This window comes from Cyprinus carpio, chromosome B8, assembly GCF_018340385.1.
Source record: "Cyprinus carpio isolate SPL01 chromosome B8, ASM1834038v1, whole genome shotgun sequence".
Taxonomy (NCBI): Eukaryota; Metazoa; Chordata; class Actinopteri; order Cypriniformes; family Cyprinidae; genus Cyprinus; species Cyprinus carpio.
The window spans coordinates 11,999,097-12,020,299 of record NC_056604.1 but is presented as its reverse complement, the minus strand read 5'-3'; the positions used below and the strand labels follow the sequence as shown (position 1 = coordinate 12,020,299).

The following is a 21,203-nucleotide window of genomic DNA, read 5'->3' as shown; positions in this document are numbered from 1 at the left end:
TTCATTTAGTGTGATAAGGTAGAAAACAAGCTATGGTTACCTCACAGTTTTAAAAATGAACTTCAAAAAAATTGTGACATGAAGCTGACTCTGACAATGCACTTAAAGCAAGTGTGCAAGCACTCTTTTGTATTCCTCACTGTTTTAGCTTAATAAAAATTAATTTTTCTCTTTTTTTAACTGCCAGCATTCTTGCTGAGGGACCATCTGCTGATATTTCTGGCTTTAAAAATCTAGGAGTGTGATGACAAGCTGCTCTCACTCTCTGCTCTCAGTTGGCAGCTCTTCAAGAGGTCATGATCTTCACAGAGGCTTCACTTTCAAAAGCGGAAAAATGGAATGTGTAATTAAACAATCATTTATAGTCATTACCACATGCCAAATCGTCATACTGACTCTTAATATCAGTCACTATGGGAAAATACCCCATCTAGGAGAATTGCCAATGTGTTTATAGAGGAGTTGTCAAATGCCAAATAGTAGCAAATTTAAACTGAATGTAAAATCACACATTTATGAGTAAATGTGTTTATGAGTAAATAAGCAATGAGCATATATCACTTGGTCACAAACACATTTGATTCTTTCTGTCATAATGGCATGATTTTAGGGCCTGTGTAAGCACCTGCAGGGCTCCTTAGTGACATTTAAGGGTCGATCCATTATGGCATGATTCCCTCTTGATAGTTGCTTTTAAAGACAGACATTCTGGGGGATGGTTGATGTGAACAGGTCTTTAAGGGTGTCTTGACTAAGAAAACAGTAACAGAACCAGCTGGCATGAGTTTAATAATGTCAACTGCAGCTGTGCAAAGCCCAGATGTTTGCTAAAGAAAACCCAGCAGTGCGGACACTCTAAGTGGGTCATTAAGGTGAATAGGCAAATACTGCTTTTGGTAAAGTGCTGCTCTCAAACTGTGGACACAGCAAATGTTCCTTGGGGAGGACTGCAAGCGAGAGAAACACACAAAGAGCTGCACATCTCTTTGTCTTCTTAATTACCACAGCACACCCTCAAAGCATTATGATCATGAACCTTAGAGATTTTAGGCATGCGTGTAGATGATAAGGAGCTGGACACAAAATGGCTCAGCCATTAACAAAATCTACAGAAATGAGTCTCACAAGGGATGGCCTTGCGGTTAGAAAAGTGCTTACCACATCACATTTCTTTTCAGGGACCAGACTCAATCCATGCCTTCTTTGGGTGCAAAGCCGCTTCAGGGTAGAAAAGATGCTTGCACAACGATTGCGATATTCAAGGTGAATCAGAGGCATATTCATGCCAAGAATGTGGTTAGGTTGATTAAGGTGCAACACGGATTTCTACATCATTTGGCAAATCTAAATAAACTGAAAGGCATGTTAAAACAGGGCATTTTCTTCCTAAGAATCAGTCTGCGTTACCGTTTCCTGAGAAAAGCTGATCACCAGTAAGTTAAATGTTTATACAATGTGTTCAGTATTGACAAGGACTACAATTGTTTGGGTTTTATTAGTTAAAGCAAATTGTGTCTGTCCATTCTTGTCACTTTGCAAACTATATCTGAGCAATGAATGCTTAAGATTTAGGGAATAACAAAGGTTCGCAAACATTTTCTTGCAGCACAATTTTATTAAATTTTTTATTTCCAAAGTATTTGCAACTTAACTGCATAAAAAAGACTGAACATGCAGTAAATAAAATGAAAGATAAAAACATTGTAATAGAAATAATCATTTATATTTTTACAAAAAAATATTATTGTACATACTGTACACTGGAAAAAAATTGGTTTACAAACAGTTTTTAACTGAAATTGCCAATAAATTCCACTATTAATTACACCATTGTTTTACAGTGAAAAAGTATGATTTAGGCTTTCTGTTTCATTTTGTGACCTCTCGCCCAGTACCGTCGCAAGGGCTGTGCCACAGGGCCTCATGCCTCTACAGGGCCTCACTCCTGGCCTGCATTTTATGTTGTTTATGTCTAATTTTTATTACTGTTTTTCCACCCATTTTGTCACCTGAAAGACTAAAATAGTCATAGCTGATAGACAGTATAAGACTGTATAATGTATAAGAATAAATAAAGCTGTTTGTTGTTAGGATGACAAAAAGTTTTAAAAGTTAAACTTTTAGGCTGGTCTGCCTCAGTGGTCCAACAGCAATCGTCAATGTGACGTGACGTGACATTCAGCCAAGTATGGTGACCCATACTCAGAATTCGTGCTCTGCATTTAACCCATCTGAAGTGCACACACACAGAGCAGTGAACACAAACACACACTGTGAACACACACCCGGAGCAGTGGGCAGCGATTTTATGCTGCGGCGCCCGGGGAGCAGTTGGGGGTTCGATGCCTTGCTCAAGGGCACCTAAGTCATGGTATTGAAGGTGGAGAGAGAACTGTACATGCACTCCCCCCCACCCACAATTCCTGCCGGCCCGAGACTCGAACTCACAACCCTTCGATTGGGAGTCCGACTCTCTAACCATTAGGCCACGACTTCCCAATGTAAAAATGATTGAGATGGATAATCAAATCAAAGAAGGTGGGTCTTACTGTCACTGTCACAATGCAACGAGGGCAAAGCCACTAGAAGGCAAGCCTGCAACCATTAGCCGAAAAAGCGTTACAGCTAAAGCTAACGCTTCCAGTCTGCCAGTACATGGGAAAGGAGACCAGAGGCCTTTTTTTTTTGAATGGATGTCAATGGAGGAGTGGCTTCACTACGTAGAATAAACAGCTTTTAAGAAGAAACGGCTTATCATTTAATGAATCGACAGCCTATCTGCTAATCTACAACATGTTTTACACTAAACAATACTTTTGGATTCAACTATTTTTAGAGTTTACCACGAAAAAAATGCTGTTTTATAAGAGAAGTCACTGACTTTTTGCGACAGCTGGGATCCAGCTTACGGCACTTCCCATCCATTCTTATGGTATCCGTAAACTGCGATTGAGTGTCACACAACTCTGAATGAAATTCAATGATGGCAAGGCTGTAATGCGATTGGTTATTACAGCACACATGATCCAAATTAACCCTCTCATCTCCCTATAGTAAGACAATCTCTAATGAGAGTTCGTGGAAAGATGTAATAGAGAACTGTTTTACGATAGAAATCTTCAGCGACCGACAGTAATAGATATATGATCATGATTCATGTAAATCATAAATAAATGTGACGAGACGTTTGCGTTTTTGACTATTAGACATACAAATAAGAGTGAATGACACATTTTAAAATAAAATATTATTTTCAAATAGTGTAAATTGATTACTACTTCATATGAAGAGTTCAGATGCAAAAGCCTCTAAGTGCCATTTGAAATTTTCTTCTAAAATGAGCATTTTTATCAGGCTCCTATGTGTAGGTTCAGTAATTTCACTTTAATGGCAATGAATAATTTATTTTTCTTTTCCATTAAAGTAAAATAACTACACCCCCCTTGTGACGGTCCTGCTCTTGCCCCTCATGTATGGCCTCTTAACCTGAACTTTATAACAACAAACAGTGGAACAGCTTTGATAAGAGCCAGGCAGATTTTCAATTGTAATCAGATATACAAGACAAAACAAACACCCTTATCCTGAGAATCCACAGTCTGTTTGTTCGATTGTTTGTTGATTTTGTCCTCCCTTGAGTGAGATCCACTGATGAGGTTCTGCGCCGCTGGGGTTTTGGTACAGTAGTAGTGCCAGTACTACAGTATGTAAAAAGATGTTTACCATCTGGATTTTCCAGCTTTTCCAATTGAACCTGCTCCTATAGGACAGTGGTTCTTAACCACGTTCCTGGAGGACCCCCAACACTGCACATTTTGCATGTCTCCTTAATCAAACACACCTGATTAGGGTCATCTGCTCATTAGTAGAGACTCACATACTTGAAATGGGTGTGTCAGACAAAGGAGACATGCAAAATGTGCAGTGTTGGGGGTCCGCAGGAATGTGGTTGAGAACCACTGCTATAAGGACACAAAAAGGGCCAAAGAACATATTCAGTCATGTTATTAGTTTAATTCCAGGTATGGTTGGATAATTAGTTACTGCACAGCTGTGCACTGATTGATATAGAATTGAAGAATCAGACAAAAGCCAATGTCACGAAGCATTAGCATAACAAATTCACTTCTTACGGTATTTTTATGTTTTAATTTAACTACTTGATTTTTATACTTTGAATATTAACCTTTTTTTTCTTTCCATTTTCTTACTTTATGTTTTGGATTGTTTCATCTGTATGCAGATCAGCTCCAAATAGGCTACTGTTTCAGTATGAATATACAATAATTTTTCATGCCAAAAAAAAGCACTTTAAAACTATAGGTTAAGCAATTCCCATATAAGACATACTTCATAACATAGGAATGTGGCTTCTCTTTCCTCAGAATCGGCAGGATAAATCTCATGTCGTAATTCTGTGTGCATGAACGAATTCACCGCCCTTGCTGGATATTTATGTCTCATATCTTTAGAGCAGACTACAAATACACGAAACACTTGGGCACGGCCAGCCCCACTTTTTATCCCGAGCGTCAAAGTTACATGCTCACTTAAGACAAATACAATGATGAAAAAAGGAGTTCGGGCTCTCTACAAAAGAAAGTAGCGAACGCAGGTTGTCCCTCAGTCATTCTCGAGGAGGGAACCAAAATAGACGGCGCGGTGTTTGGGATGGTCTTATTTCTCCTGTCAAAGGAAAACGGAACGACCTTTTGTTTTGACATTTTCAAGAATCTACACGGGTTAGTTGGACTTCCTTTGCTCCCAAAAGTGTTTTAAATTGCTAACAGGGCGAGTATGGGTGAGACAAAGAGCTCTACCCATCATCGACGGCTATTCTGGGGCACCGCATAGCTCACGGGAGTGCTGAGTGAAGACGACCAGCGCTCTGGACAATATCTGGTTTCACATATCCAAGGGACAATTATGGTGCGTCCGTTAATTTATTTTCTGACTCATTGGACATCCAGAGAACTGTCTGACAGTTGTAGGTGACACTGATACATTTATTTGAACGATTTTGGGACGTATAAGTGGAGCGCGCATCTCTCGCATGAGCGCAGGTGGACCTAATGAAGAGGCGCTATAGTAAACGAAAAGAAAACGCGAGAAACCCAGCGATATTTTCAGCTGATTATTTTGTAAGTCACTTCTGTGGTTTTGTGGGGTTTCTTCTTCTCCCGTTCGTCCATTTTCAACTGTAAATAGGCATGTGTGGAATAAAGCTGCTCTTTTGAGAAGCTGCGTAGGCTATTAACGGGAGGATTTTTCTCTGGACTACTACAGTTAATCAATTTACACATCACTTTCACTTGAAACCCCATTGCCGCGTGGATATTCATCGTAGCCTACTATCAATTCCCGCCGAAAGAAATGCCTGAGGACCTCTCCGCGGCCAAAGCCCTCTATATGGGCATGGAGGTGGTGATCGCAGTGTCATCCGTGATAGGAAACGTGATGGTGGTTTGGGCTGTAAAAATTAATAGATCTCTTAGAGATACTACGTTTTGCTTCATTGTTTCTCTGGCGCTCGCGGACATTGCAGTAGGAGCGCTGGTCATACCACTGGCGATAACTATAAGTATCGGACTCCAGACTCACTTCTACAGCTGTCTGCTGGTGGCGTGCACGGTGCTGGTTCTGACCCAAAGTTCCATCCTCGCCTTGCTCGCTATAGCCATCGACCGATATCTGAGGGTCAAGATCCCAACCAGGTAAAGTTATCATTCCCTCATTCCATCTAGTGTCCCTGTGCTGTTAGAAGTAAATACACCTTTACTTATATGCTACTGTGCATTATGTTGTCATACAACCTATCATATGTCACACATGCACATTTTTATACTAAGCTAATGGTATTTTCATCCTCTACAAGCCTAAATCAAACATACCCTTTTTGTATATAAAGTGGGGTCCAATCACTTGAGACCAGTTGCACAGAAAAAAAGTTTTAGGTTTAAAACATTTAAAACAAAATAATAATGATAAGATAGAATAAGGGCAATAAATGGGAATACGTAAATGTAAAATATCAATAAAAATGATGAATAAATATGTTATTCTGTAAGTTCCACTTCCACTTGCATAAAGATTTACATTTTGGAAGAAAATTGTAATTTTTACAATCAATCAAAGTTCTGCTGAACCATTAATTTATAATAATAATCATATTGGCTGTCTGGCTAGAACGTTTTCAAGCGACATGCGGTTTATGTTGCTCAAGGTATAAAGATGAAAGAAACTACATGCACATGACCTAATGGCATAGTATGACTCATGTGTTTCTGTACTGCTTACACCATATCTGTGCAATATTTGCAGAGCTTTCCATAAATTTTACAGTATGTGGCACAAAGAATGTGTCTTTAAGTAAGCACAGTTTTTTTTTTTTTTTTAAGCACAGTTATTCTTCTGTGGTATATGTGCTTAATTTTTTTTCCTTTTTTGATCCTTATTTGTTGCAGTTTCTTTCATTTTATTGTTTCTTGAACTTGTCTATACTTCCTGCATATCACTTAATGTCAAGTTTCATGAGATAAATCACATCACATATCACTTTATCACAACAATACACTGTCCCAGCCATATTAAAATCTCCAACATGCACACACTATCTGCTTTTAAGTTCTAACTATATCCTATTTGCAAGACTCTATGGCTAGGTTAATCTTTATCCCCAGAGTTAAAGGGGTGCTATTATGCTTTTTCTCTTTTTCAACTTTAGTTAGTCTGTAATGTTGCTGTTTGAGCTTAAAAAAGATCTGCTAAGTTATAAAGCTCAAAGTCCAATTCAAAAGGAGATATTTTATTTAACAGAAATCACTTTTCAAAAACTACAACGAACGACTCGTTTGGACAACAACACATATTTTCCGGGATTTGTGATATCACAAATATCGACAAATGGGATGAGACCTGGTATAGCTGCACTAGAGGAGGCAACGAGTGTTATCACTTTGTCAGAGATACTCTAGCTTTCCCAAGGCAGACGAAGTTAGAGTGGTTACAATCATCCGGTTTTAAATCACACTCAAATTGATTTGATATTGACGCAATACTTAAACTGAAGCTGGCAGGCAGCTATGGTAAGGGGCATGACACACCAAGTGGAGCCAATCACAACACACACTGGCCCAGCTAACCAATCACAGCACATTTTGTATTTCAGAAGGCAGGTCTTCATTTGATACAGAAACAATTCGAGTCATTCATGCCAGCCTGGGGAGAGAGGTGTTGTAATAATGTAAAATATGTGAAAAATAATGTGTTTTTCAAACAACCTAGTATGAGTATCAGTACTATAAGCCAGAATTTACATAAAATTGGCCCATTTCAACACTTGTGTGAGGAGACTTGTAGGCAGACACATACAAGCCACATTCTGAGGGAAGTTCCCAACTTATTTCACAACACGGAAGTAAGCTATTTTCTTTGAATGCGCAAGTGAATTACACAGGAAACCTCGCAGATTCAAGCTGTGGTTGCTCTTATGTAAAAAATTAGGTGGTTAGCAAAGGGTGCTGCAAGGAAAAAGTGAACTCCTACAAAATTAATTTTGTAGAGTGAACGCAATCCCATGAAGCTGTCACGAATGAGCTATAGTAAAGTGAAGTGTGTCTGAGAAGTGTATACAGTAGCTGCCCTGAGTCACTGCCTGTCAGCTCCCGTGATCAACCACTGTGCAATAGATGAGAACGCAAGATACTGAATGGAAAGCCTACTGTGGAGTCCAAAGGTGTGAGGGCAACGGCAATTTTGCAAATTGCAAATCATATTGTCAGGTTAATAATTTGTTAAAAACAGTATATTACCTTCTGAATAAATCATCTATCATCTAATATATCATCAGTATATCTCACTGACATCAATCTGCTCAATCTGTGTGAATTCTGTGTAAGTTCCATCCCTGTTATCCCAGCATGATCCCAGAATAATGGAAGGGTGAGCTAAAATAAAACTAATTTTATTTGTTCCACTCTTCAATAATGCATATAGCTTTTATTCTGTATAAAGTTTAGTCCAAACACAACCATCTATTTTTGCACAATCCGGAAACTGTTAATTTAATCTTAGTAACTTAAAAACAAAGCAAACAGCACTTCTCTTGGACCTACAGTACACTCTCATAAAAAGGTACAAAACCATGACTGGAGCATTTTTTTCCTGAAAGTATGCATGAGTGAAAACAGAGTAATAGGCTGTGGTTCTGGGCTGCACACAAATCATTCAAAGACTATTTATATTAAGATGAAACAAACAATTTATCATTTAACATTTCTGTTTTTACTTATTGCAGTTAATAAAAGCACATTCAAGCAATGATTCAAGACAAAACTATCTACTGAATCCCTGAACAAACAGGGTCTATTGACTCAGAGCACCTTTGTGTGGAATTCAGTCAGACAGCTCCAGAGACTTGAAGGTCTGCCATTAAATCATAGGTACCTTTGTTCTGAACTCATTCACACAAAAGAAAAGGAGTTTGGAGAGAGAACTAGAATCTCAGATAAAAGACAGCATTTCAGAGAGGATGCAAGGATGAGACAGAGTGGGTGTGACTGAAACAAGCTTTCTGGTGGTGGTACTTTGTCACAATTTAACTCTTAATTTAAGTTAGACAGCAGGTAAAAACAAAACAAAAACTGGTTTTGGTCATCCAAAGATACAAGAAATACTTTGCAAAGTGACCCTGATTCTGTACTGGTAGTAATTACATAGAATTTTAGCCTTTTATTTGATTGTAAAATTGATGTTGTGGAGATACATGTGTTTTTTTCTTTTATTGTACTGTTAGGAGTAATAATATAGTTTAAATTGCAGTAATAATAATGTGTATCATAAGACATTGATTTTAATTGTTCTCTAAATTACAATGAAAACTTGTTTCACTCTTATTGTTTTTGTGTTTCAGTTATAAGCGAGTGGTCACTCCCAAACGAGCTGGAATTGCAGTATTCATGTGTTGGACGGTGGCCTTCATAGTCGGCTTGACTCCCATGCTTGGCTGGAACAATTTACACAACCTGCAACATAATAACAACAGCTCAATCAGCCCTGACCTCATCGTCACCTGCCAGTTTGAGAACGTCATCAGCATGGAGTACATGGTCTACTTCAACTTTTTCAGTTGGGTGCTTCCCCCTCTGCTTTTCATGCTCATCATATACTCTGAAATCTTCTACATGATTCACAGGCAGCTAAATACGAAGGTATCCAGCCACTCTGAACCAAATAAGTATTACGACAAAGAACTGAAACTGGCAAAGTCTCTTGCACTAGTCCTTTTCTTGTTCGCTGTTAGCTGGCTTCCTCTCCACATTATGAACTGCATCACACTCTTCTGTCCAAAGTGTGAGAAGCCCATGTTCTTCATTTATATTGCAATTTTGCTCACACATGGCAATTCTGCTGTCAATCCTATCGTTTATGCTTTCCGCATCAAAAAATTTCGTACTGCATTCCAAAGGATCTGGAAGCAGTACTTCTGCTGCAAGAAGGCTCCTCCCCCTCAGAGACAGCCAAGCGAGAGACGGGATAACAACCACTACATCGCTGCCGCCATCGCTGTGGAACATAACGTCTGACTGACATCCCAGGATTCTCTAAGGAGGTTGAATGACTTCTGCTGGCTGGATGTCAAAAGCTGTCATGTCTTGGTTTGTCTCTTTTGAATGTAAATCAGAGCTCACTACAGACTCTTCTGGCTGAAATGTCCCTTTATTGGAATAATGAGACAGCATTACTTTAAAAAGCACCAAATGAGTCAAAATCATTTTGAAGATGTGGGGAAACCACAGGTGTAAGTATCCACCCAGACTGGCCCAAAGACAGAATCCAGTTGGTGGGCGTGGATATAATTTGTGTAGGTGTTTTACTTGCGCTTCTGCAAAGTTCACTTAATTTATCAGGATTTAGTTTCAATTTTAGTCTAGCTCCATGTTCAGTCTGACTCAAATTTAAAGTGGTCATTAAATTTAGATGATATTTCTAATTAAAAACTGATCACAAACATCGATTGTTCATTATTTATTATTTAGATATTTGATTATTCTGGAAATCCCATACTTTCAATTATTTGTTCATTAACGACCTGGTATCGCTTAGTTATACGCGGTGAACACACTGCACAAACCAGCCAGTTCTGTACTTACTCAGAGGATACAGGGTGATTAAATACCTTTAAGTAGGCTGCACCCTGCTAGCACATAACAAAAAGTGTCATTTTTCTCTATAATCATGAAAACTCTAACTTGTTAAGCCAGTGAAGGTCAGAAATGGATGGGTCAAGGGGCAGTTGAATAGATCTTCTCTTCAGATTAGAAAGTTTATCGTTTTGTTGTTTTGTGTCTTCTTTTTTGTGGGTTTTTGTTGTTTTTTTTTTCATGAAGAGATAATTTTGCCTCTTACACATTAAATCTTGCTTTATGAAGCACCGGATGGCGGACAGATGTTTTTAAATCAAATTAGTTTGACAGTACATAGTAGTATAAGGAATCAAAAGAATTGCACACAATTGTGTTTTGTGCAGTTTTTATGAAGCACCGGATGGCGGACAGATGTTTTTAAATCAATATATATATATATATATATATATATATATATATATATATATATATATCATCACCAGTTATTGGTTCAGCGTGAATGTATGCAGAACAGATATGATAGCGCTGTACAATCTCTGGTTCTTGGATATTCTTCTAGTATTCTGAACCTTTGTGCACAATGACAGGAAGAGGATGTCAGAAACAGTGACAAGGAGGTGGATACAGGTTTTTCTTGTCCTATTATGGAGTGTCTCAGCGCAGGTCTGTTATTGTGAAGGACAAAAAAAAAAGTACTGCAGGCAGCTTACATGGAATTTTACTCACAGATGCAGTGAGGCTCTCTTGCCTTTTAGTAAAATTGTGTTTGTTTGTGTGTGTGTGTGTGTGTGTGTGTGTGTGTGTGTGTGTGTGTGTGTGTGTGTGTGTGTGTGTGTGTGTGTGTGTGTGTGTGTGTGTGCGTGCATGTTTGGGTGCATATCATAACAAAACTGGAATTGTTTGAGGATATGAAGAAACACTGACTGAAGTCCTATTTATCCTTTTTTTGGTGACTGGAAAAAAGAAAAAAAGAAAGAAAAACTGTCAGTACCTAAGACTAAATCTCCACTGTTTAAACATATCAGGGTTAATAAATTATCAAAACCAATACTGTACTACCTTTCAGTATTATTAGAATAATAATAGAATAATAAGCAGAATTTAGCTACACTTGTTCCATTATCATAATGATCAGTTTTAAAACAAAAGTATGCTACACTACTGAATTACATTTTGACTTGTCTTTTTGGGTGAAGTTACCCCATTATAGGTGAAGTGTGTAATTTTTGGGATGATAAAATGCTTTCTCCTGTCCCAACTATAAGTAAAGCCATTTGTCTGTCCCAACTATAAGTAAAGCCATTTGTTGGTTGATTTCCCTAAAAAGTTTAAGCACTGTGGCTCTGCGGCACCATCAAAACATTGCTCTGTTTGTTTGAGCATCCTGACCAGCTTGACTCCAACATCCTGACCATGAGATTTGGATGCCAATTGCACATGGGGGAGTGTTTGGAAATTATTTTTGCAAATCCGTTTGGTCACTCTAGTGGCGTACGAATTACACACTTCGCTTGTCACTCTAGTGTGGGTTTTTGATCTCACATGCAGATGAAATACCAGGTCTATACTGACATCAATGCTGAACACATAATCTGTACATAGTAATGTTATGCACTCTGTCCAAGTACATTATGTTTATAATTGTTAAACAGACAGTTGTGGAATTACAATCATTTGTACATGAAATATTTGAGTAAATGAGAACAATGGGCTAATTCATTTTGCCATCTTGTTTTTACTTCACTGCAACAGACAGACACAGTATAAAGGAGTGGTATTGCATTGCCTGAATGAGGAGGTGTGAGCTTCCTGTCCCCGAACCCCATGCAGTTCTCAATGTGTTCGAAAACAGGAAATAATCACTTTACTATCAATGGAAATACTTCATCATCATTCATCATCTTTACTGTCAGCATATTTGCCTTAATCTAGCCGTTGGTATCAGCTTTTGCTTGTCTCATACTAATGAAAGACAATAAAAAAATCTAATTTAAAAATTGCTCTTGTGGTAAATAATATCTTGAGTGAAAAGTAGACATTTATCTCCAAATGAGCCTCTATTATGCCATTGTTCCTCTCATGCATGAGCATAAAGCAGTGAAGATTCTGGGTAGAAGTAACACAGGTCCCAGGGGTCCACATGTGTGGGTAGCGGATTGGTTGGCACAGTTTTTATTTTTTGTTGTATATCTCAAGTTGAAAAAAATATTAACCCAATTTTGTGCAAACAAATTTATGTTAATTAACATATTATGAAAATGTTTGACAGTGTTAAACAGCTATTGCTTTGAAATGATAGCAACAAAGTCTATTCTATTATTGTTATATGTGTGTATAAATCCGTAAGTATGTAGAGGTAAATAAGCATGCTATGAATGTTTAATTAAAAGGAAATAATTACACATGATAAATGATTTTAGTTATGCAACATCATTTACCACAGACTTCCAAATCTGGTTCCTGTCTATATTAAATAACATGACTATATTTTAGATCCATCTTTAATTGCTGAGTAATATATTTTAGATGTCTATCTGTAATCAATGAGTGGTTCAAGAGATTAAATTTCTTATACATTCAGTAATGAAACAGAAGTTATCCCTGTGCCAACCTAAAGTTTTCCCAATTCTGTAGTAACCTATATCTTTAATGTGAGTGTCGGTTCTTCGTATGCCTAGTCACATTATGCTGGTGATATTCCCTATTAAATATCTATTTTAAGAATTGCTCTAGCTTTGTAGGGATGTGCTAAAAGGAGTCAGGATACTCTGCGCGATATCAGTGTTATAGCGACTTCTAGTGGACTTAATGGGCGCCGAATATAAAACAAAGCATGATTTGGTTTTCTTTATTAAATCTTTTGCATATTGTGAAAAAGTTCATTATTTTCCATAATGTAATGATAAAAATTAAACTTTCATATATTTTAGATTCATTGCACACCAACTGAAATATTTCAGGTCTTTTATTGTTTTAATACTGATGATTTTGGCATACAGCTCATGAAAAACCCAAAATTCCTATCTCAAAAAATTAGCATATTTCATCCGACCAATAAAAAGAAAAGTGTTTTTAATACAAAAAACGTCAACCTTCAAATAATTATGTTCAGTTATGCACTCAATACTTGGTCGGGAATCCTTTTGCAGAAATGACTGCTTCAATGCGGCGTGGCATGGAGGCAATCAGCCTGTGGCACTGCTGAGGTGTTATGGAGGCCCAGGATGCTTCGATAGCGGCCTTGAGCTCATCCAGAGTGTTGGGTCTTGCGTCTCTCAACTTTCTCTTCACAATATCCCACAGATTCTCTATGGGGTTCAGGTCAGGAGAGTTGGCAGGCCAATTGAGCACAGTAATACCATGGTCAGTAAACCATTTACCAGTGGTTTTGGCACTGTGAGCAGGTGCCAGGTCGTGCTGAAAAACTAAATCTTCATCTCCATAAAGCTTTTCAGCAGATGGAAGCATGAAGTGCTCCAAAATCTCCTGATAGCTAGCTGCATTGACCCTGCCCTTGATAAAACACAGTGGACCAACACCAGCAGCTGACATGGGCACCCCAGACCATCACTGACTGTGGGTACTTGACACTGGACTTCAGGCATTTTGGCATTTCCTTCTCCCCAGTCTTCCTCCAGACTCTGGCACCTTGATTTCCGAATGACATGCAAAATTTGCTTTCATCCGAAAAAAAGTACTTTGGACCACTGAGCAACAGTCCAGTGCTGCTTCTCTGTAGCCCAGGTCAGGCGCTTCTGCCACTGTTTTCTGGTTCAAAAGCATACGCCTGTGCACGGTGGCTCTGGATGTTTCTACTCCAGACTCAGTCCACTGCTTCCGCAGGTCCCCCAAGGTCTGGAATCGGTCCTTCTCCACAATCTTCCTCAGGGGTCCGGTCACCTCTTCTCGTTGTGCAGCGTTTTTTTGCGCACACTTTTTCCTTCCCACAGACTTCCCACTGAGGTGCCTTGATACAGCACTCTGGGAACAGCCTATTCATTCAGAAATTTCTTTCTGTGTCTTACCCTCTCGCTTGAGGGTGTCAATGATGGCCTTCTGGGTTAACCTCTTACCCATGATTGCGGTTTTGAGTAATGAACCAGGCTGGGAGTTTTTAAAAGCCTCAGGAATCTTTTGCAGGTGTTTAGAGTTAATTAGTTGATTGAGATGATTAGGTTAATAGCTCGTTTAGAGAACCTTTTCATGATATGCTAATTTTTTGAGATAGGAATTTTGGGTTTTCATGAGCTGTTATGCCAAAATCATCAGTATTAAAACAATAAAAGACCTGAAATATTTCAGTTGGGTGTGCAATGAATCTAAAATATATGAAAGTTTAATTTTTATCATTACATTATGGAAAATAATGAACTTTTTCACAATATGCTAATTTTTTGAGAAGGACCTGTAAATAATAGACAAAATTTGCCAGGTTAAAACTTAAGCCTCAATCAAAAACAGATTTTGGAGTAAAGATAACGACCACAATCAAAATACACAACATCTAAATAAATAGAGCAAATAAATCTCATTCAAGCGAAAATAGTTAAGCTAACAGTACCCTCCTGTGGTTAGCTATTCAATTTTAATTTAGTGCAGTATTTTGTCATTGCAACATTGAAGTGCAGCTTTCACTAACAACTGCAACTGGATTTATATGTATACACCTAAATTCACTGTTATCCCATAAGTCTCAAATGTGACCATCAATATGTTTACTCATTCTACAACAACACTCAACAAAACTTAATCATTGTGAATTCATATATTAACACTAGACACCTTAAAGATAATGTAGACCAAAAATCTTTGTCATATCTTTATGTCAACATACTTTACTAGCCTTTTGTTTTGGAGCTGCTCCGGTCATGTGATAACTTGCACTAACCATGTGAAACTGAACATATTTAATTCAGACCTTTTGTGGTAATTTTTTTTTTTTTTTTTTTTTTTCATATTTGCAGGAAATGCACTAAAACATCAGTAAGTACGATTTTTAGAGCTTTATAAAAAAAAAAAAAAACCTTCTTGTGACCAGTAGGTAAAAAAATAGCATTGATTTATTTTTTTTTTCTATTGTACTGTAAAGTAAAGTTGTAAATAAAAACAAGAAAGAAAGAAAGAAAGAAAGAAAGAAAGAAAGAAAGAAAGAAAGAAAGAAAGAAAGAAAGAAAGAAAGAAAGAAAGAAAGAAAGAAAGAAGGAAACCACTGACATAAACGAAGCAAAATATCAAATGGACCGAAGCGGTATTTAAAAGCAATTTATTTTAAGTTTGAATGGCACTTAATATCATCCACTGTTATCAATAATCGAAAAAAAAAATTACATGTTAAAGCAGTCGTTTCTATGGCAATTTCTGGGCTGAGCTCAAGCAAAAAAAAAAAAATTTTATAGAAGAAATATGAAGATTACGGAAGCCAGTGACGTCACATGAACTCGTGAGCTACATGGAGGCGTGGACAGTAGACGTATTTTTTGGCGGATAAACACGCCTCAAATGTCAGAGCCCAGGAGTGCCTTTCAAAGCGCGCTGAAATCTTTTGAATTTGTAAACATACCGCGACCCTCGTAAGCACATCGCGCGGATTCAACATGGCGCTCATCTGCACAAATACACCACTTCATCGCCTGCCCGACTAACCGGCCTGCTAACACACCGTGACTGGCAAGCATGCTTTTAATTTATCATTTCTAACTGACTCTGTGTGCCTTAAAACAAAGCGATGTTCGTTTACTGCTAGCGCTGCTTGCTTGTAAGCTGTCAGTTACATGGTTACATTACAAACCCTTGCTAGTGCTTACTGAATATTGTGTTTATTTACATTAGTGACAGCTCTGCTACTGAAGTGACGCTTTTCAAACATCAATAAATCCAGTGAAACTAAAACACAGCTTTTGGTAACAAATCCTTTTAGGAATAAGCAGTAGATAGCGTCTGAACTCTTGACCGCAGCTCAAAATGAACGGAAAAGTCCTACCAGACACTCCAATAGCGGTAGACTGCTGGCAGCTCCGCAAGTGCCATCACGTCCGTCTGTTCTTCTTGTCTCACATGCACGCGGATCACACCTCTGGCCTGTCATCCACCTGGAGTCACAGGCCCATATACTGCTCTCCTCTCACTGCCAGACTGCTCCAGCGCAAGCTCAAGGTGAGGCCAAGCAGCTGTGACCGGGGTCTGCACGAGGTTGTCTCTGGAAAATTTGAAAGAAAAAAAATATATATATATTTTAGAATTTAAACTTATTTTAGTTAGTTGCCAAACGAACCTTTCTTGTTTTTTAAGTTTAAGTTTCTCACCTAATATTTATATTTATTTATAAACAGTGTTATATAATAATGTCAACTGTATAAAAAAAATCACTAAACTGGAAAGATATTTATAGCGAACAGTGCTAAATAAATGTGATTCTAAATAAATAATAGTGGGTCAAAAAATAGTCAGTATAGTAAGCATGTGCTTTGGCTTAAGTACAATTACCATATAAAAGGTTTATTTAATTAAAACAACAAACATGTCTATAATATCACACTTTTTCTCACTTAATATAAATTGGTTTATACATATTTAAAATAGGAAGGGGTCCCACATAAAGGTTTGAAAACGTCCGGTCTTGAAAACAGTGGATAAAAAATGCAAAACAAATGCCCTGTCCAAATACCCACACTTGCGGTCATTGCACTTGACCACTTTTATGATGTATTTCCTGTATTTGTTAGTGTTCAAGTGAGCATGAAGACCACAAGTGTGTGAAGAACTTTTTTATTACCTGATGGGACACACCTACAGTGTTGTAAATAAACAAACTGTTTATTTCCAGAACATGATGCATAATGGGATACACTAAGCCTCAAATATCAGTATTCGAGGTAGTGTGGATTTAGTGTGCATTAAGGGTGCTGCGCTTTGGCATTTTTAAGACCTGGCTGGGACAGTCTTGTGCACTTACAGTACTTCCTGTCATGTGTGATCTCAAGTGTCCAAGAGCGCAAGTGTGGGTATTTGGACAGGGCAAAATTCCTTTGATGTTTAATCCTCCCGAGTCCTAAAATCCAGATGAATTCATAAATGCACACTTTTGTCTGCTATGCGGCTGAAACTTGAATTACAAATTGTGCCCCGTTATTGTGTTCCACAGGTCAAAGAGAAATGGATTCATCCATTGGAGATTGGGGAAGCTCACATGTTGATGCTGGATGATCTTGGAAAAGAACGACTGACTGTTACTCTAATAGATGCCAATCACTGTCCTGGGGCAGTTATGTTTCTCTTTGAGGGATACTTTGGCACCAGACTGTACACTGGTGTGTGTGGGGAGGAGAAAATTAATATTATGGAAATGTGCTTTAATCTAATAGTTTTTCTTAAAACAGAACATTATTGAAATTCACTTTCACATACTGAGATTACATTTTAATGATAGTGTTATTGTGTTTTATCTCAGGTGATTTCCGTTACACACCATCTATGCTCAGAGAGCAATGTCTGAGGAATACCACTTCCATTGATGTGCTGTATCTGGACAACACAAACTGTGACCCCACTCGAGCCGTACCTTCTCGTCAACGAGCCACTCAGCAAATTAAAGAGATCATTAGGGCTCATCCTGGATATGCTGTGGTTATTGGTGAGACTCTCACACAAAATTTTCAGAGTATTTCATGTAATAGGATGTTTTATGTTCAGAAAAAAAAAGAAAGAAATGAAACCGATTTAAATCAGATCAGGCATAAAGGCCTGTTTACATCAAGTACGATAAGTATATTTTAGTAATCATTCTAATTCCATGAGAATTGGGAAGTCCACACCACAGCTGTAATGATAACAGTATAGAGGAATGATGTTGTTAGAATCACTTTGTTTAAATTAATTTCTACTTCGAACTAATTTAGTTCTTTTGAACTTACTGTTCATCAAAGAAAAACTTTTGATTCATTTAAAAAATAAATGTATCACATTTTCCACAAAAAATTAAGCAGAAGAACTGTTTCAACGCTGATAATAAGAAATGTTTTTTGAGCACCAAATCAGCATATTAAAATTATTTCTGAATGATCATGTGACACTAAAGACTGAACTAATGGCTGCTGAAAATTCAGTTTGCCATTTTGCCAATTCTTTGCCATCACAGGAATAAATTACTTGAATTACTTACCATGGTGAGCATAAGTATGGAAGCCTGTTTCCGCCACTGAATAAAAAATAAAAAAGATAAAGGTAAAAAAAAGTAAGAAAAGGAGAGTTTATATCTCACAATTCTGAGAAAAAAAGTCAAGAATTGTGAGATAAAAAGTCGCAATTACCTTTATTTTTTTTTATTCAGTAGCGGAAACGTGCTACTGGTAGAAAACATACTTTGAATATTGAATGTGTTTGTATTAATGTATATGAGTTTCAGTTGTTATTATTATTAAGTGTTTGTTGTTTTTTGTTATTTACTCTCTGGGTAAAGAGTCTCTGCTGGTGGAGTTGGCTATGGAGTTCAAAACATGGGTGGAGGTGGATAGAGAGCGTCTGGAAACCTTGCGTGTTCTGGAGCTCCCTGACGTTTTCACCACTGACTCTGGTGCGGGCCGCATTCGTGTGGTCTCTCAGTCTATGATCAGTGCTTCCAACCTGCAGGCGTGGAATAAAGTGCAGCCTACCATCGCTATATTGCCCACCAGCCGCCCCATGATCTCCTGTCACAGTAATGTGTATGTGGTGCCTTACTCGGACCATTCTTCCTATCAGGAGCTGGAGGACTTTGTGTCAGCCCTGTGTCCCATCTCACTGGTGCCCATTGTGGGCAACTGTCTGCCTTATTTTTCTTCTCTTCTAAACCCCTGCAGGAAAAAGCCCAAAGAGGTGGTGATCCCAGAGTCGGTCAAGCACTACATGATGACCAATTCTAATATTCAGACCTCCACTAATGGCATTACAAACATGCTTCAAAGAACCTCGCGGCCGGAGTCTCGCGGGGTGGTGTTCGAATCTCCAGAGTCCAAAAAAAGCCGACTTAGTCACGATGATGGGGATTCTGAGACCGATCAAGACTCCGACTGCATTCTTCTAGACATGAGCATCAACTCCTATTCTCGAGAGAACGGCCCACACAACAAACGTTTGAAACCCATCCAAGTTGCATCAGAAGATGTCGTCACAATTGGCAGCAGTCTTCCATCAGATGACAATGAGTCTGTTAGTACACTTACAGATGTAAGATCACCTGACCACAGCTCTGTGTATCAATGTGAGCATGAAAGTCAGACAAAGTCATCCAAGGGGAAGAGTCCTGAAATGGGCAGCACCAATTCTAGAGAGAGGTGCTCCTCGATGGACAGCATCAGTATTCACGACCAAACCTGTATTAACGCTGCACTCACACCCCCAGAAACACGATCGGTGACTGCTGCCTTGACCTTCACATTACAGCGGGAGCAGATTGAGCAGTTGCTCCTTGAGAATTTCATCATACCTGCTGAACAACTTAAAGGTGGCCAGATGTTGTGGGGAGTACATGAAGAGATTCCCCTTACTCCGGTTGATCTTCCTAAACCAGCTGGTGATCCTCTTGAAGCAGCTATAAAGACATTCAAATCTAAATGTGATTAAGCATGCACTTAAAGTATGAGTAATGTTTATGTGAACGTTTAATTATCATGTATCATTGTAATTTAGATGTCAGCAGTATTGTGGTTAAATCTATAAATCATTAACACTGTGCCAAGTACTTACTCTTTTTCACAATGTTTTTCTGCATTTCTTTTGAGCCAAAAACTGCTGGTGTTATCTGTAATACTGATGTTATTATTTTGTGGATGAAGTGGATGCTGAGGTTCAATATGTTTTGCATGCATTTGTTATCTTATGTAGCATCACAAAGCTGTGTAGATTTGTTTTCAGAAAAGAAAAAAAATCCTATTAAAAGTGTTTCTTGTTCTTCTGGGTCAAAATTGTCTTAGGTTGTCTTTTTTTTTTTTGTTTTTGAATAGTGTATTTTTTTTTACTTGTTTTTTTGAATGAAACAGATGGGCATGAGATGGAAAATCCTGTGCATGTTGTGTTGGTATTTTCAAATAAGCAAAAAATTCTTTGAAATATTCTCTTTGAATCATACAGCATGACTTTATTAGCTGCTCAAGGCATTAAACATTAATATGATAAAAATGCCCTTAAGTAATACTTTGATTAATCTGCCATCTACTTTCTTATTTAAAGTGTTCTTAAGGGCAGTAATTCTCAAAGAGATTTCACTTCTGCATCATTCAAATCAGACACATTGTTCACACATTTTACAAGAACTAGTGAAGCTTGTGTGCAGTGTATTCTCATTTTAGTATTCTCTTTTTTGTTTAATCTCTGAAAGCAAAAAAAAAAAAAATCCTAATGTATTGCTCCTCTTAGATCTTTAAAAGACTTTTATGCTATGTGTTCCAGGGGAAGAAAAAGTCATATGGAATGACATGAAGATGATTGATATATATATATTGTTTTCTTTTGGGGCGGAGAAACAAGAGAGAAGAACTTTTTTAGGCTGTGTGAATTAAATAGGCTCTTGGTTTAACCAGCAGGTGGCAGAATAGTTCAATACTCTAACACACAGCCATATTGTCTCTGGAGTTAGTGCAGGAAAATATACTGAATTTATCTTACTGATTTTACAGTTGCCTACATAAAGTTAGAAATTATGTTTTTATAATAGTACTGATTATGTCCCCAGCATAATTCTATAAAATTTTTAATAAAATTTAATCTTAATACTATTTCTGTTTAAATTGAAATGACTGTTTGTAGTAATTTAACATAATACTGTTTGTGTTTTTATTTTAGTGGATGTTTGTGGTGATTTACTTCTTCATCTCAGTCTGTCAGAAGTTCATTCCTCACAGATGGGTATGAATCTAAAAAAACCTTCAACCAGTTAAACACAGAGAAAAAAACAATCAACTACACTGATTTGTGTGACAGATTCATCACAGTTCTATCAGATATTTCTGTTTCCTCAGATACAGACACAGATACAAAACAGACTACCCACAAGGATTTGTCCATGTCACTGATACCACTGCCTCA

At 37.8% G+C, this 21,203-nt stretch overlaps 2 protein-coding genes across 4 annotated transcripts; both read left to right on the top strand.

Annotated features, from left to right (window-relative positions):
• Positions 1-4,397: 4,397 nt before the first annotated feature.
• On the top strand, positions 4,398-10,356 carry adora1b (adenosine A1 receptor b). The gene is made up of 2 exons (XM_042729716.1): positions 4,398-5,714; positions 8,912-10,356. Exons 1-2 carry the CDS (start codon positions 5,374-5,376, stop codon positions 9,582-9,584), a joined length of 1,014 nt encoding a protein of 337 aa, XP_042585650.1. The 5' UTR covers positions 4,398-5,373; the 3' UTR covers positions 9,585-10,356.
• A 5,208-nt stretch (positions 10,357-15,564) lies between these two features.
• On the top strand, positions 15,565-20,069 carry dclre1b (DNA cross-link repair 1B). 3 transcript variants are annotated; one of them, XM_042729715.1, is made up of 6 exons: positions 15,565-15,812; positions 16,063-16,298; positions 17,287-17,452; positions 17,593-17,776; positions 18,581-18,844; positions 18,980-20,069. In XM_042729715.1, exons 2-6 carry the CDS (start codon positions 16,107-16,109, stop codon positions 19,740-19,742), a joined length of 1,569 nt encoding a protein of 522 aa, XP_042585649.1. In that variant the 5' UTR covers positions 15,565-15,812; positions 16,063-16,106; the 3' UTR covers positions 19,743-20,069. The 3 variants fall into 3 exon arrangements, with proteins under 3 accessions (XP_042585649.1, XP_042585647.1, XP_042585648.1); XM_042729713.1 differs by having other exon boundaries at positions 15,566-15,812; positions 18,581-20,069; XM_042729714.1 differs by having other exon boundaries at positions 15,566-16,298; positions 18,581-20,069.
• The last annotated feature ends 1,134 nt before the right edge of the window (positions 20,070-21,203 follow it).